At 43.1% G+C, this 17315-nt stretch overlaps 1 protein-coding gene across 1 annotated transcript in view; it reads right to left on the reverse strand.

Moving 5' to 3' along the window:
• The window catches only part of bms1 (BMS1 ribosome biogenesis factor), a 31198-nt gene extending 17082 nt beyond the window's left edge, over window positions 1-14116 (reverse strand). The window contains exons 1-14 of the mRNA XM_035751098.2: window positions 13948-14116; window positions 8107-8298; window positions 7582-7772; window positions 7236-7315; window positions 6689-6877; window positions 5391-5533; window positions 4901-5022; window positions 4419-4612; window positions 3618-3769; window positions 2561-3198; window positions 1964-2065; window positions 1578-1732; window positions 1173-1254; window positions 577-845 (exon numbers count right to left, since the gene is read on the reverse strand). Of these exons, the coding sequence (XP_035606991.1) occupies window positions 577-845; window positions 1173-1254; window positions 1578-1732; window positions 1964-2065; window positions 2561-3198; window positions 3618-3769; window positions 4419-4612; window positions 4901-5022; window positions 5391-5533; window positions 6689-6877; window positions 7236-7315; window positions 7582-7772; window positions 8107-8288 (2499 nt within the window). The 5' untranslated portion in view covers window positions 8289-8298; window positions 13948-14116. The remainder of the gene's footprint in view (window positions 1-576; window positions 846-1172; window positions 1255-1577; window positions 1733-1963; window positions 2066-2560; window positions 3199-3617; window positions 3770-4418; window positions 4613-4900; window positions 5023-5390; window positions 5534-6688; window positions 6878-7235; window positions 7316-7581; window positions 7773-8106; window positions 8299-13947) is intronic.
• Window positions 14117-17315: the final 3199 nt, after the last annotated feature.

The following is a 17315-nucleotide window of genomic DNA, read 5'->3' on the forward strand; positions in this document are numbered from 1 at the left end:
TTAATGTCAAGCCCTGCATGTTTATATTTTTTAAAGTCTAATGGAATGTAGGCATTGAACACCACACATTGGCTGCTACTGTAGGCTGAATGATAGCTGTTCTAGTTCCATGTTAATATGTTCTGGGATGTGTTTTTCTCCATTGTTTTTTATGGTAGGCCTACATTATGATCAAATAGCCACAGTAGCCTACTTGGCCAGTGTTGAAACAAATTTAAATCAGGTATAGCCTCAGTGTGCACAGTAAACGCATGCTGGAAGTTACACAACATTTTCACAAAGTTCAAGTTTGTGCTCAGCAGACCTGAAATTTACACAGTGACTACATTTTTTCGGGAACTTTGCCTGCACCCTCTCTTCCCACTGTTTCTCCCACCTGTCTGTAGTCCCCACTAATCTCATAGCTGTCTAAATGAAGTGTCAAAATACCCACACAAAACATATATATTATTTGTAAAACAATCTGTGACTACATCAAGAAAGGAAAGAGGAGACATTTCTGAAGTATTCGAACAGGGCCAGACACTTCTGCCTCCTGTCATATCAAACGTTACCCATGGCCCCATAACCCCTCACCTCTGCCTGTTTTTGCATCTCCTCCTTGAGGTCGTCAAAGTAGGTGGCGTCTCCGTCGTCGTACTCTGTGTCGAAACGCTCCTTCAGACGCCGTTTCTTCTCCAGACGCTTGTTCTTCTGGGTCTCGTCGTCCACCTTCATCAGCTTCTCCTCCTCCTCCCCCTCCTCATCATCATCACTTTCTTCCTTGGCTTGGTCCTTCTGCTTGGCAGCTTTCCCCTTGTGCACTTCCCCCGTCTCCAAGTCCTCAAATTCGCCATACAGCTCCTCTAAAAGAGAAAAGAGCGAGTTAGCAAGGGGGTGATAATGAACAGTGGACTTCTGATATACCGTGCATATCCCTGATGGATTGGGGCTACTCTGTTGGGAATATGAGCCCATATCTGGAGCACATGAAAATAATTAGAATTGGGGAAGATTAATTTCAATTCCTCTCTGCTTACCATAGTAGATGTGCACACAGGAGTCGACCTTAACAGATTTAATTTAAAATGGGACAGACTGCAGTTATAAAACACTTTTTAAAAAGGACAAGACCAAAAGAAAGTCATGAAAACAATCCCAACAGTATTGAACAATGAGCAGAAACTCCTTACCATCCTCTTTCAGCAATGTAGCAGCATCTTGATCGTCTTCCCATTTCCCTGTAACAAAACAGTCCCGTATCGAGTCCAGCATCTGAAACACAATATTTATCTCAATTACTAAAAATATTTTCAAGTTTAATTCATCTTTTTAATTGATGGAAACTAAATTGTATTGACCCCAACCCAGGTCAGAATATGAATGTATGGATGCCTCCATCAATAGCTCCAAACACCTTACTTAATGCCTTTCTTCAAACTGTTGCTCTTTCCACACTTTAAATGTCCAGTACCAAATAAGGTGTGCTAGTACTGGGTTAAAACAAAAATGTGCAACCCATAACCCTGAAGTAAAAGAGATGGGACAAAGGAAAGGTCTGCCCTGCGCTACAATATGGTTTTGTAGATTTATTTTACCTCTTCCAGGTCCCAATTGCGAGCAGCATCGGGGTCAAAACGGGAGCAGTCCACACCGTCCGCACGATGCTTCTTGCCCTTCTCGGGGCGGCTGACTCGAAACAGACCTCCCAGCTCCTCCTCATCCTCCCCCCCATCATCATCATCCTCTGCCACTGAACGAAACAAACGTAGTCAGTCAGAAATCAAGGCTAGGCACAGACGGAAGCAAATGGGACGAAATAATCCAATAAGAAACGGCTATTTATCGCTATAGTGTGCATTAATGAATATACTAGTGCTCAACAAACAAGATCCGCCATGACATTAGGATAAAAGGAAAAACGTCAGTAAAATTCATAGCATTTTTTTAAATATTGTTACTGAAACCCAGGAGGATACGTTACCTGTGCCATACACCAGTTTACGCAGGTTGGGGGCCGCTCGCTGTTGCCGTAGAAACGCCTCCGACGCTTTCTGTTGCAGGCCCTCCTTCCACCGCAGTGACCCTGAGAAACATGATGTGGGTTACGGTCAAATTAATTATTGGTTCTTGTTCCATTTAGCCACTTCCCCTCCCCATCAGTGTTCACAAGGTGAAAGCAATATGGCAGACAGAAGAAGCATGTATGCTAAATCAACCCGTAGCTCCTAGGCACTCCTGTAAATGTAATACGATTAGATAGGGATTTAGATTATCCTATCACAAGGCAAGAAACCTATCCAGTCCGGTCAGATCTACAGGAGTGCCTAGAGCGTAAGGGCTAGGTTGGTTTTGAAATCAACAGACAACTGTAGGGGTAAGGTGCATCCATCACAATATTGCATACACCAGTGTGTGCAGGTTTTTGTTCCAGCCCGCCACTAACACACCTGATTCAAGTATTCAACTTGGTACTCAATTCAGAACAGCATTACTGAACAAAAATCTGTGGACCCTGAAGAGGTAGTATAGACAAGGGGAGGGGCCACAATGAAACTACACTGAATAGACAGAATATTACCTGCACTTTCATAGCACAGCTCTCCTCCCTCCATCTCCTCATCTTCCTCTTCCATTTTGGAAGACTTCTTGCCTTCTTTGCCAGAGACATTGGTTTCACAGTCATCTTCTATTGAATCACTCGCATCCTCCTCCTCCGAGCAATGACCAGAGTCTATCGGTTTGAGATCACCCTTTTCCACTTCACTCTCTTCTTCATCTTCTTCCCCCTCAGAATCGCTTTCCTCTCCTTCACTCTCCTGCTCTCCCTTCCCCCCTTCCTCCTCCTCACTCATTTCCAGCTCATCCTCACTGTCTGCAAAGGCAGGTACCTCCACCACTGGCTCTTTCTCCACTTTCCTTTCCTCCATCTTCTGTCTCTTCGCCGGAGGGATGGTCTTTATTCCTTGCTTCTCTTTTGGTTCAGTTTTGTTCTTTGCCTTGTTCTTCAAAACCGTTTCTTCTTCTTCTTCTCTTTTGTTTCCCCCCTCATCTTCCTCATCCTCTTCTTCAGACTCTCCTTCCTCATCCCCCTCTTCTTCACTGCTACCCTCGCTGTCATCATCGTCATCATCTTCCTCTTCAGTGAAGACAGCCTTCCTCCTCTCTCTCTGGGTCTCAGGGTCCCAGACGCGGCTCTCCTGGGGTCCTGACGTCAGCCTGTAAGACATGATGGAGACCAACACAAGTCAGAGGCAAAAATGTATATCATTTTCTATATGCTTTTATTCAAGAGTCCACTTTTTATTTCATAAAAGAACAAAAACGTCAGCCACTTTGTTTGCTATAAAGCTGAGCGATAGGACTGGAGAAATTTAGCAACTCTCACATTGCAAGGACTGACAGTCCATGAGATTGACATGACGATGAGGTTCTCTTTTAACAATCCGTTTATAAAACAGATTTTAACAATGATTTTAGGGCTGCGGCTCTTGACAATTAGTCTTTAACCAATTTTAACAATGAGTTTAGGGCTGTCTCTCAACTGATTCTATAGTGGCTTTCAAAAGTAGCGCATAATATATGTGATAGGGTGTCATTTGAGATTTCCAATACGTTGCTGTCTGAGCATCACTCACCCATTCTCCTCCTCCTCCTCCTCCACTTCCCCGGGGGTCAGGGCAGCCGCCCCTGTGAACAGTGACACTTTGCTGGCGGCCATCTTGGCATCCAGGGTGGTGTGTGTACTGATGAGGGATTGGACCAACTCTGTGGTGGGACGGACCTCCTCCTAGTGGACACGGGACAGAATTAACTGATTATAGGAACGTGTGCACACACACATACATATTACCGAAATCCTCTGTACATTATCTAGGTTCAGGGGAGAGGGAATTTTCAATGGCCCTTGACACTTTCGGTTTAGTACACTCATTACAACAGTCTCAAGCCATTGTATATAACAGTAGTCAATTATATTCAAGGGCACTTTCATATCACATCCATCAACTACCTGACTTTGACCAATCAAATCAAATGTATTTATATAGCCCTTCTTACATCAGCTGATATCTCAAAGTGCTGTACAGAAACCCATCCTGAAACCCCAAACAGCAAGCAATGCAGGTGTAGAAGCACGGTGACTAGGAAAAACTCCCTAGAAAGGCCAAAACCTAGGTAGAAACCTAGAGAGGAACCAGGCTATAAGGGGTGGCCAGTCCTCTTCTGGCTGTGCCTGGGAGATTATAACAGAACATGGCCAAGATGTTCAAATGTTCATAAATGACCAGCATGGTCAAATAATAATAATCACAGTGGTTGTCGAGGGTGCAACAAGTCAGCATCAATAAAAATACATTGAAACATTTCACAAAAAATAAAAAACAAAGAATTTTCCTTTTCTGTGTCTTACTGAACATGGCCCAGGGGTTGGAACTGACCTGTTCTTGATTGACGTGGCCGCCGGGCAGATCGATGTACACTGCGTCCTTATCGTACACGACCCCCCCGACCCCTGCCATGGGAGCGTAGAGCAGCCGCTCCTTCTCGTTCAGCGCCCTCTTCTTCTGAGCTTCAGGCAGAGCACAGGGGTCTGGCAGGAAGCTGATGTCTGCCACCGCAAAGTCCCCCACACCTGCAGAGGGTGCCATCACGTGTTAGGTTTCAAACCAAATTGCCCAATGTTAAAACAATATAGCTTTCTGAATCAATGTTTTCAAAACCCCACTGTAGGAGTGAAACATTTCCCCATCGCAGTAACCACATGCTGTTTATTTGCACAATACATTGGTGAATGTGAATAGTGCATGTCAATATGTACTAGCGTTGATGCAGTATTAAATTCATCTCTTCTCCACAAGTCAGTGTTCCTAAAAAAAGGGCTCAGATTCTTATTTGCTCTTAACCCAATGAGCATACTTACCAGGGATATGGACCTGGCCTTTATTCTTCAAGTATGTCCCCCTCAGATAACCATAGAGAGATACAGTACGATCACACTTGGGGTCCACCCTCACCATCTCGGGGTCCGTCAAATCCTCCATGCTGTGTAGATGGTGAAAGTGATCGAGGGACAGTGAAGGGGTACAGTTCAACAAGAACATTTGAAAACCGAGTGAAGATAAAAGCAGGGTAGTAGGATCCATCACTCACAGGCACACAAGTGTGCACAACACACACACACACACACACACACACACACACACACACACACACACACACACACACACACACACACACACACACACACACACACACTCTTTCTATTAGAAAACAGCTCTGTTCCACATACTGTTACACACACTGTTACACGCACCATTCAGCAGCATGTACCATGTCACTTTCTCTAATCGGAATCTGTTCTAGCTACTTTCCTTTACAAACACATTGCTCTAAAAGGTCTGGACACTCACCGGTCGGCCACGACGTAGGGATGAGATTGCTGCCACACCAGCGGGCGGAACTTCATGACGGAGATGAAGCGGCCCAGGTTCTTGACCTCCTGGGTCTGGTACTCTCCGTACACCATACCGGACAGGTAGAAGAGTTTGGCACCCTGTGGGAACAAAGATGGGAACGTGGAACACTGTTCAGGAAAGGGACTTGTGTTGGATTAGGTTCAGAGAAAGACTGCATGTCATGTTTATGCGATTGTTAGCCTTCATAACTTTAACACCTTTACAACATGCAAGCTGACAGAATGTACATCTTTTAATTTTTTTTTTTTAACGTCTTATCAAGAAAAACCTAAGAAAATCACAAGTCAACTTGTCACTTCGATAGCACAAGAGAAAAGATGTGAGTTGCAGGATGTATGAAAGGGACGTGCAGGGTTGGCACAGACTGGCCAACTCTGCAAATTTACCTCCAAGGTTTATCTAGCACATCAGAAATATCTCATAACTTGCCAAGAAATGAAATATGAAATGTGCTCACTATAGATTGTATATAGTTAGTTACAGTATGGTGTTCAGATGTTGTTGCTTTTGATATTATCCATGATTTGTACTGTTTGAAAATATTTGTGAAAACCAATAAAAATACTTCACAAAAAAACCTGCCAAACCGACTCCATCATCAAGTTTGCTGACGATACAACGGTGATAGGGCTGATCACTGAGAATAACGAGAAAGCCTACAGAGAGGTGGTTAGAGCCCTGGCAGAGTGGTGCCAGGACAATAACCTCTCCCTCAACAAAACCAAGGAGGTGATTGTAGACTACAGGACGGCTGAAGAGGTTTGGCTTGGCCCCTCAGATCCTCAGGGACCTTTACAGGTGCACCATTGAGAGCATTCTGTCTGGCTGCATCGCCGCCTGGTACGGCAACTACCCAACCAGAACCACAAGGCTCTACAGAGGGTGGTGAAGACTGCCCAGTCATGCAGGCAGCAGGACATCTACACCAGGCGGTCTCTGAGGAAGTCCAGAAGATCGCCAAGGATTCCAGCCACGGACTGCTTTCTCCGCTACCTTCCGGCAGGCAGTACCTGAGCATCAGGTCTCGGACGAACAGGTTCCGAGACAGCTTCTACCTCCAGTCCATAAGACTGTTGAGCAGCTAACCTTAAGCTGTCTACCTGCACAGACCTGTCTACCTGTACTCACCTGCATTTTAAGAGACTATTTGCACTGACTCCCTCAACTTTACACACACAATTGCTAATATGATTTATGGTGTGAAGCCAAAGATAAAATATTTTGGTGCTGACCTGGTAGACCTCAGTCCAGAAGCGATGCTTGAGCCGCTTCTTGGTCTTGCGAAGGGCCTTGTTGTTGCGGAACGAGTCCAGGTGGGTGAGCACGCCCATGATGCGCGGGAAGCCGTGCACCTGGCAGATGTTAAGGAACTCAAAGGTCTCCATTTCAAAGCCGAAGCTGGCGTCAATGAGCATCAGCACCTGGTGGACCACAGGGATGTCAGTCTTTAGCTCACTGATCTCCCCACATCACATTTATTGTTTGGTAGGGAAATCTGGGTTCAATTAAATTGTCACAGATATTTGCACCTCAAATGGCACCCTACTTGCTATATAGTGCACTACATAGTGAATAAGATGTAATTTGGGACTCACAATAGTGTTTAGGCCAACACTGCATTTTTGTAGCATGATAAAATATACTAAAAAGCCAACAATAAGGCATCAAAACAGACACTGTACATATTCCAATATCATAAGAAGTACAATTCTATCTTGTCATCAATGCCTTTAAAATTCAGACATTTTGCCTTTAATCACCATACATAAATTAACTTACCAGGTCAGCAACCTTTGCCAAGTCAATCATTGTGTTGATGTCATTGCTACACTCAATGAAGGTAAGACGCCTCTTCTTTCCTGAAAGGAAAATGAAGATGGTGGTGTGGCGGCGTTAGCACACAAGCTAAACACAACACAATACATGACAGCTCTGTGGTCACCCAAGGTTGTATTCACTAGGAACTAAACGGAAGCAAATGTGACAAAACAGGGACTATCTTAACCTTTTCAAGAAGAAGTGCTTGTTTTCATTTTTCAGTTGCAAAGTGCTTTGCTATGGTGTGCACTAATGAATACGACCCAACTGATCTCAATACAGTAAGAAACATCCAAGCTCAGCTCACCAGAGACAATGGTCACAGGCCCGCAGATGTCCGCTAGTTTCTGCCGGGTGAAGTTTTTGATCAGGCAGCGGATGAGGGTACTCTTGCCCACCTTGGGGGGTCCTACCACCACCACCACTATCGGGGGAGGCTCTAAAGGGGTGCGGTCCACCAGGGGTATGTGATGTTTCTTGGCCTTTAGGTCCTGGGCTCTAGGAGAGGGGGAAAGAACAGTGTTTATAGTTTCCCACAATGTTGAACTGTGTTTCTCTGCACTTGTTGTGCTGCTGCCTCTACACCGCTTTTCTAAATCTCAACATCTGATCTGTCTGAACCACTCAAGATACATGTTAACAGCATTCACTCCTGTGGCTATTTCTATGAACACAGATTAGTGTCACAGTAACTAAAAAGACAACAATATACTATGTAAACCTTGTGAAATAAACTAAATAAATTATAAAAACGCAAACATGAAATTGGATGGTGGGATGATTTTTCATGTAATGTAGTATAGTGGGGCATGTATATATGAATGCTGCTGACCTGTGGAAGGTTTTGGCCATGCGCACTGCTGACTGGACCGCAAACGCTTTGGGGTTCCTCTTGCGCTCGTCATCTCCGGCAGGAGTTCCCAGCTGCTTCCTGGTCTTCTTCCTCTCCGCCTTGGGCCCGCTGTGCTTCTGCTGGTGCCGCTTCTGTTCCTTCTTTGGCTCCTTCCCCTCCATCTTCTCCTATCTGACAATCACACACACGTCAGAAACTGAAGCTTGGAGGATCAATTGTAGCTTTGCCTTATGCACATCCCACTTAATTAGGTGCTTCATGTAAACACTCATTTAGATAGTTCCAACTACCTCCCTGTATGTGAGTGAACTACCTACAGTATGTCAAGAAACTTGCCCATAATGGTTGTAGTGCATTTGCTAGTAACAGCAGGGTCACTCAACTCATGGAAATCTGAAATAAGTATCAGTAAGAGGTGATGGTGATGGCCAATATAAAAGTAACTGCAGCAACTTGGTCTATGCTACACATTGTACAAGCATTTTCCACAGCTCACAACATAGATTGTAGGACCGGGACGATTTTACATACAGCAAGTTTTTAAAGGACCAAAGAGTTACCAGCTTCGTGTTTTCATTTCTGCCATGGAAATAAGATTGAGATACTGGTATCGTCCCGGTCCAAATAGCTAGTGGGTGTTATGGGAGCACCACTACCGACAAATCAACTACATGTAACCACATTATCCTAAATAGTTTTCCTCATTTGACGACCATTACGTCAGTCGTCTTTGCGTTTGTATTACGACATTTACTCATCAATCAAGTGTTGAGGAGTCTCTTTTTGTACTTCCTGACTGTTAATACACTAACTTCACGTCTAGCTAGCTACCATGCAAACAGATTTAGTTTTGAGATTATTTCAACGTAAGCCACAGTTTGTATGCCAGATAACGTGATATAACTTAATACGTTTCCATTACTGGGCATTACAGGCTGACCAAACCACGCGTGCGTCTGCGTGCACAAGTTGATTTTGTTCACCCACACCAGACGTAATCATGACACGCAGGTTGAAATATCAAAACAAACTCTGAACCAATTATATACATTTGGGGACAGGTCAAAAATCATTAAAACATTTACAGCAATTTAGATAGCTAGCTTGCTGTTGCTAGCTAATTGGTCCTGGGATATTAACATTGGGTTGTTATTTTACCTGAAATGCACAAGGTCCTCTACTCTGACAATTAACCCACAGATAAAACCATAAAACGAATTCATTTCAGGTCATCTCTCCTCCTTCCTTCAGGCTTCTTTGGACTTTATTTGGCAGTATGGTGCATTACCACAAAGATGAACTGAGTGTGGACCTCAGTTCCTCTTTCAATCACCCACGTGGGTATACGCTCCTAAAAACCAATGAGGAGATGGGAGAGGAGGGTTTGCAGGCGATGAGCATCACAAATACAACCAAGTTCAATTTTAGCGCCTGGCCACGCAAGCGCATGTGGACATTTATCTTGCACCGCTCGCGTCGTCAGCATGTTACAGGTTAGCTCAGACAAACTGTTGCCATAGATTTTAACTTGCCTGTTCTTGGCGACACTTTTTTTGTTCTGATTCTGTGAAAAGAGTATCTTAGAAATGTCTGTGTCCGGTTACAAGTGGTTCTCTGAAAACCAGAGAATATTCAGAAAGATATTACATCCAAGTTTTGTATCGAGTGAGAAATGCCTCTTGCATGTGTGTACATCTTTGTTTTGCTCGCAATGTGTGATGCGCTGCCCTCTACTTCCACAAAGATGTTGGGACATGCAAGATGTCTGGCAGCTATAATGACGAGGGAACACCTCACTCAGTGCAAAACGTGGATTTAATCTTTCTGAAAAGTCTCTGGTTTTTGGAGAACCACCTGCAACTGGACAAAGACTTAAGATAATTTCTTGATTCGGGGAAAAAAAGTATCGTCAAGAAAAATGTGACTATGGCAACGTTTGTTTAAGCTAACCTGTAACGCCCAGTAATGGAAACGTATTATTAAGATATGACATCACCTGGCATACAAATTGTAGCCAATTGTTGACAAGTACCTCAACTCCTCCACGTAGTTGAGAGCAGACTCCAGTTTTTTAAATGAACCCATGTACATCCTCTCTTGTTGCGGGCCTTTGCTGAAATTCACACATTTTAATAAAACCTTAATCAAATACAACCACTGACTGAAATACTATGAAAGGCACGCAACAGAGGACAAACATAGGTACACGGGAAGGATTTAATGTACATTTTTTAATATTGACGCATAGCAACAAAGGAGTCTGAGGTTCATTTAAAAAACTCTAGTCTGCTGTCAACTCTAGCCCAACCGGCGCTATTGTTCCTTTAACATCGTTTTGTCAACTGCATTCAACTGGAATCTATGCAGCTGTCCAGCAGATTCCGACTACTATCACGCTTGTTCACACTGAGTTGCACTGGAGTCGGAACGCCATCATGGTTAGATTTAGACACTGCAGAGCCGGCGAGAGATGGGCTGGAAAACATACCTCAATGCAGGGATGGGATATGCAACTAACCAGGCTTCCAGCCAACCTTTTGTAGGATGTACATGTAGGATAAAACAAAATGTCAGGAAAGGCCCGATGGAAACAAATTAGTTGGTCAACTTTCCAAAGGTCGACAAAACACTACACTTTTCCAAATCAGAAAGTAGCATTAGCAACTAGTATGGTTGTGGATTTTTTTTGTTTGTTGATGGTATGCATATTTTTCCTTTTCATAACGCCTCGCCATTAAAGCTACGTAAAGGAATTTGACGCCATTGCAGCCTGAATGGAAGATGTTTTATGTACGAGCCGGTCACCTGGGAACATGACAAGTGTATAGCCGACTGCATAAATTCGTTGGACGCAGTTGAAAAACAACCTAAGAGGAATATTAGCGCCATCTGCCGGCAGGTGCCGCAAAATACCCATGAGGGCCTTCTCTCTTGGTGATTGCCAATTAAATGCATTACATTTTTACTTTCCTTTGGTGCTTGTGAGCACAGAAACTAGGAGCTATCATAAGCTTTTAGTCAAACTAAACATTTATCATTATTCATGGCACTTAAATGGAATTTCTGTGAACTACACCAGCCCAGGGAATTCTTCCATTAGACAGACGAAAATTAAACAGAGCGTAAATTATCAGAAGTCCTCAACATGTTGGCAAATAATTTGTCTAATGTAGGGTTTCTTAAACTATGGGTTGAGACCCAAACTGGGCCCTGGGCATGTGAGAGGTGGGCCGTGAGTTATGAGAATACATCTATCAATCACACACAATTTCTTCTTAATTCAGGTCGTTGGATGACGATTTGGGTCCTGGGAGAATGGTCCATTTCTATTTTGGGTCACAAGCTAAACAAGTTTAAGAACCCCTGGTAATGGGTACAGTACTTTGGACATCATAGAGAGTTTATTGTGTGTATTTGTTGAGCAACAGTCATTAGACGATATGAAAATGGTCATGTTTCAGTTTGATGGTATAGGGTCTAGGGTTTTTCCTGTTCACATCCCTGTCACATGATCAGGAAAATCTCCTGGCCCTAGTCATGAAGTGTTTTAAAGTTAACAGTAACAGTGGTTATGCTTATCATGGTGTGGAAACTGCAGAAGTACGCTTTTCCCTCAACAGGGGGAGATGTGGCTCTGTCAGGTTAGAGTACCTTACACTGTCAGTAGATCTGCAACATACTGAGAGAACAGACCACCCTAAAGTCTCTCAGCTCCTGAGGTGACAGACAATGAAAAAGAGCAGTCAGGTAGACAGGATATATAGCCTACTGCTTATCTGTAGCCTACTGGATATAATAGGACTTGACATACTACATGGTTCCACTAACAGAACTATGGAAGTTCACTTCCATACAAAGGCTATACTGGATGTCTCCAAGTATGCATGATTCCCATGTCACAGGCATAGTAGAATGACACGCCACTATAGTAAAGAGTTCAGTATGGTTTAACAAAACAGTGGCAGTTCACCGCCATAGAAAGGTTAGGCCTATACATTGAGCATGTATTAATATGTCTTATAGTACAAGTTCTTTATAGATCACTGACTGTTTGTTCCATGCAGGAACACGTCTGCGGTACAATAACAGCAGCTTATTGTCGTATGAAGTTTGATAGGGAACAACAAAACAACGTCAAAACAGAACCAGAGACCAATATATATTTTAACACTAAAATAGGAATAGCAAAGCTTTCATGTCTGCAGCCCAGGAAACAGGTCGACACCCACTGCCGGGCAGAGAGTACTACACCGTAGCACCGAGAGCAACGTCACTGATGGGCACAGCCACAAGGGCTCGCTACTGAGATCCCATGCCTGGGTTCAGAGACATCTTACATCTGCAGCAATTACAGATTCTCCTGCTTTCTGCATATGCTTCTTCTAATGGGGCTACATGTACCCGTGCAAGCATAGAGGTGAGTAGAGAAGAGGAAAGGAGAGCAGGATAGAGGGAGTATAAGTAAAGGGAGGGAGAGGGAGATTTGGGAAGAGAGGAGAAGAGATGAGGATAGAGGGAATAGGTGAACAAAGGAGGGAGGGAGATCTGTGAGAAGAGGAGCTTTTAGGTCATGTAATTATCGTATTATTACACCTCAGAAAAAAATTATGCTTCACAAATCATCTATAAGCATGTCATACTCTATAAATGGTGTGTAAAGTGTGACATAACCATTCCTACAAAAGGGTGAAATGCTAAAAGTAACATAACGCAATATATGTTTATACAACATTTATAGAGTATGGCATGCTTATAGATGATTTGTTAAGTATTTATGTAGTGCTTGTGAAGCTTTTATGTATACTGTATATTAAGCCTTTATAAGCTGTACTTTTTTTAAATAATAGGACCTTTTGTCTATTTCCCCAGTTGTTGCATTTGGAATGGCATGGTTACTATTGTATCATGTCAATGCCATTATGACATCATTTTGCTACCAAGGCAAAGCCTATAAAAGTGCAGATACAGCTCCTCAGTGGGTATAACAATAATCATGCCCAGACAATCAACTACTCGCCCAGTCCGCATGAAGCGTAGAGCCACTCGGACCATGAGGCATAAGAGGAGAATTGGCAGGAGGAGACTTTACATTCACAGACTGGACATTCACAAATTAATACATATGAAATGTAACACATATACTGAACAAAACACTGGGGACAGTAAAAGGCCACAACTCTTAAATGTGCAGTTTTGTCATATAGCACAATGCCACAGAATTCTCACATTTTAGGGAAGTGTGCAATTGGCATGCTGACTGCAGCAACATCAACCAGAGCTGTTGCCAGATGATTTAATGTCAATTTCTCTACCATAAGCCACCTCCAACGTCGTTGTAGAGAATTTCGCAGCCTCAGACCACGCCAGCCCTGGACCTCCACATGCGGCTTCCTCACCTGCGGGATCGTCTGAGACAAGCCACCCAGGCGAAACTGAGACATATTTCTGTCTGTAATAAGCCTTTTTGTGGGTTAAAACTCATTCTGATTGGCTGGACATAGCTCCCCAGTGGGTGGGCCTGGCTCCCAAATGGGTGGGCCTACGCTATCCCAAGCCAACCCACGGCTGCGCCCCTGCCCAGTGACGTGAAACCATCATTAGGGTCTAATGAAATTATTTAAATTGATTGATTTCCTTACATGAACTGTAACTCAGTAAAATAGTTGCATCAGTTGAGTTTATATTTTTGTTCAGTATACATGGAGCGTGTTAGATTTACATACAGTATAATACGAAATGCTCTGAGACCGGGTCTCTGGTTGAGGTACAAAGCTAATTGCAACTATGAAGGCAGGGAGAAATAAAACCACATTCAGTTACCTGTGAGATATCTGCTTCCAACGACTTGATTTCCAGTCAGTTAATGAATGGCCTTTGTTAACTCATCTGGATAAATAAAATAGTTGCAAAACAAACGTGTTTCTAACTGTCTCACGTGCGTACTGTAAATCCGGAAGTGATGGCCATCTGTATTTCCAGACGTCTAGGAAACATCACACCAATTTAATGGTTCCGCCTACCTACAACGTTCCGCCGTTTTTGGTTGTAGTCTAGTCTCTGCAAAAATATATCTCTCAAATCTATCAATGACAAAGGAAGAGTGATTTAAAAGCTTTCTCATAAATTAGACTCAAATTACTGCCTAGTCGTTCAAGCTTTGGACAAGTAACCACAAGGTTGCAAGTTCAAATCCCAGAGTTTATAGGGTACAAATCTTTCCCTGCCCCTGAACAAGGCAATACAAATTTGTTCTTAACTGACTTGAGTTAAATAAAGATAAACTGGTTGCTCTATTTCATTGTCAACTATGAGATAATAAATTACCAAAGCAGCAGTTCATATAAAAGAGGTGTTTTATTTGGAATAAATACAATAAAGAGATAATTATGCTAAATAAATGGTCAAATTCTACTTAAATTATTCACCATTAAATACGTGGGTCCCAGGGTCCCAACACCTGGAGTGTTGGCAACCCTCACCATTGAAGACTTAGAATAAGGCAGGGGTGTTTACTGGTCCTTCCATTGAACTCTGCTCCATCTATATCTTCCCAAAGATGTCTTCCACACACTGGGAAGACAGTTCAGGTAGTGGGGCTTCTTGCATAGCATCAAAGAGCCCAGAGGGAATTGAGTACTCATCTGAGACTTCCCTGGTTAAATACATGTTTTAAAAATAAATAGATTAACCCTATATTGTAGTAGTAACGTACCAGAGCAGCAGCTAATTTCATTCATGCAACAGTCCTATTGTACAGTCCTATTGTAATACATTCAAGTCTGTCTATATGTTGCCAAACTCAATTTGGGATTGGTTATAAGTCCATCGACATAATTAAAATGTTCATTATTTGCTTAATTGAAACAGTCCCGGAATAGAACTACTTCTCACAAGAGCTAGACCTATTCAAACCTGGAGTGGCAACCCTCGCCATTGAAGACTTAGAATAAGGCAGGGGTGTTTATTGGTCTTTCCACTGAACTCTTCTCCATCTATATCTGCTCAAAGATGTCTTCCACACACTGGGAAGACAGTTCAGGTAGTGGGGCTTCTTGCATAGCATCAAAGAGCCCGGAGGGACTTGAGTACTCATCTGAGACTTCCCTGTACAGGAAACCCTGGTCTGTGGGATTGTGGTTCTCAACTCCTATGTCACAACAGGCTGATTCCAGTGAGGTAGGTCAACTGGAGAACGAGTCGAAGGTTCTGCTGGCACGAACGAACTGGAGTCCACCGTGGGTGTACTGGAGATGAATAAATCCAGATGGAGTGAGTAATGGAAGGCCTGGCCCTCGCCCTGGGAGCAGAACGAGAACTCCTGGGCAACGTTCCACAATCGTGCTTCTGGCAAAGCACCTGGAGAGCTAGTGCCCAGGAGCCTGCCGTGTCTCACTCACACACTGAATGAGGGACTGTTGTACCCGGCATCCCCCAGAGAGAGCGGGAAGAGGGGGGGTATAAATGATGGACAGTAGAAGCAATCCTCCTCTCCCTCCTTGTGCATCTGGCTGTGGCTCAGCGGCTGGTAATGAGAGACTTTCTCTATGTCGGACCTGGCGGTTCACATCTTTGATCCCATGGAGGAGTTTGGAGAAAGACTGTGTAGGTAGAAAGGGACTGGGGATAGGGTGAGCTGACTCTGGATGGGGGGGGAGTCTGTGGTCCCTGTGCTTCAGGGTTCTGGCTCTCCTGTTCTGAAACCACACCTGCAACAGATAGGGATAGCAAGATGAGAATGTGCTTTTTTCCACGCACTAGTGGCTCCTGTGGTGGGCCGGGTGGAGTGCATGCTGACACGGTTGCCAATATAAAATGTTCGACTTACAGTAATAAATAATGACCAACCAGTTTAAACAACTTTGCAAGAAGACTGGTCAGTATCATAACTTAAATATAAGCGTTTGTGACATTCAAAAAATTACTTTGAAATGCTAAAATGAGTTATGTCACTCTGGCCAACATTGAATTCCATAAGGTCTTTATTTTTAGTCTGTCTTTCTTTTCTTGTCTGTCTGTGGTCTCTGTCTATCGTTCTGTCATGTCTTCCTGTCTGGGCTTGATTTAGCTCTCACTTGTCTATGCGAATTTGCTGTGTCTGCACTAAATGAATCTGTGTGAATCGGATTTCTGTCTCAATATCCAATATCTATTCTTCACTACTGTGTTATTTTCCCTAGGGCGAGGTCATCACTACATCGGGAGGAGAGCTCCAGCAGGAGTCACGTTGACAAACCTTTCCACTAACTACAGGGGTCTATTTCAGTAATACTCCCTCCACCCCTCCTGACAAACATACCTGTCCTCCATGACACCCGGTGAAAGCAAATTGAAATTCTAGTTCCAAAATGGAAAACTTTCTCATTGAAAAGGGATGACACTATTCATTCTTACATTTCAATTTATCTCCTGATTTGATGGAATTTAAATTTAATTCCAGCCCCTGGAAAGAGAGCACTGTCACACAAAAACAATGGAGTGAACTTAAGGTCCTATTCAGTTATTCAGTCAAAAAGAAATCTGTAAATCACTAACAACATTCCTTTGTGGCCAGACTGTAGAATTCTATAAGATATTCCATTTATAATGAGGATAACAGATTAACAAGTAAGTGTAACAACAAAATATAACCAATGTTTATTCTGACTCCATATTATGTTATCAAATGCAAGACTCAGTCAAGCTACAAGGCAGCAATCATACAATTAGATCTCCCCAAATGTAACTTATATTCAGTGCCTTTGGAATGTATTCAGACCCCTTTGATTTCTTCCACATTTTGTTACATTACAGTCTTATTCTAAAATGGATTACATTTTTTTTAAATCCTCAGCAATCTACACACAATAACCCCTGATGACAAAGCGAAAACCGGTTTTTAGACATTTTTACACATTTATGAAAAATAAAAACAGAAATAGCTTATTTACATAATTATTCAGACCCTTTGCTATGAGACACTACATTGAGGTCAGGTGCATCCTGTTTCCAATGGTCATCCTTGAGATGTTTCTACAACTTGATTGGAGTCCACCTGTGGCAAATTCAATTGAATGGACATGATTTAGAAAGACACACACCGCCTATAAAAGGTACCACAGTTGACAGTGCATCTCAGAGCAAAAAACCAAGCCATGAGGATGAAGGAATTGTCCGTAGAACGCCGAGACAGGATTGTGTAGAGTCATAGA

Source organism: Oncorhynchus keta, chromosome 34, assembly GCF_023373465.1.
Source record: "Oncorhynchus keta strain PuntledgeMale-10-30-2019 chromosome 34, Oket_V2, whole genome shotgun sequence".
Taxonomy (NCBI): domain Eukaryota; kingdom Metazoa; phylum Chordata; class Actinopteri; order Salmoniformes; family Salmonidae; genus Oncorhynchus; species Oncorhynchus keta.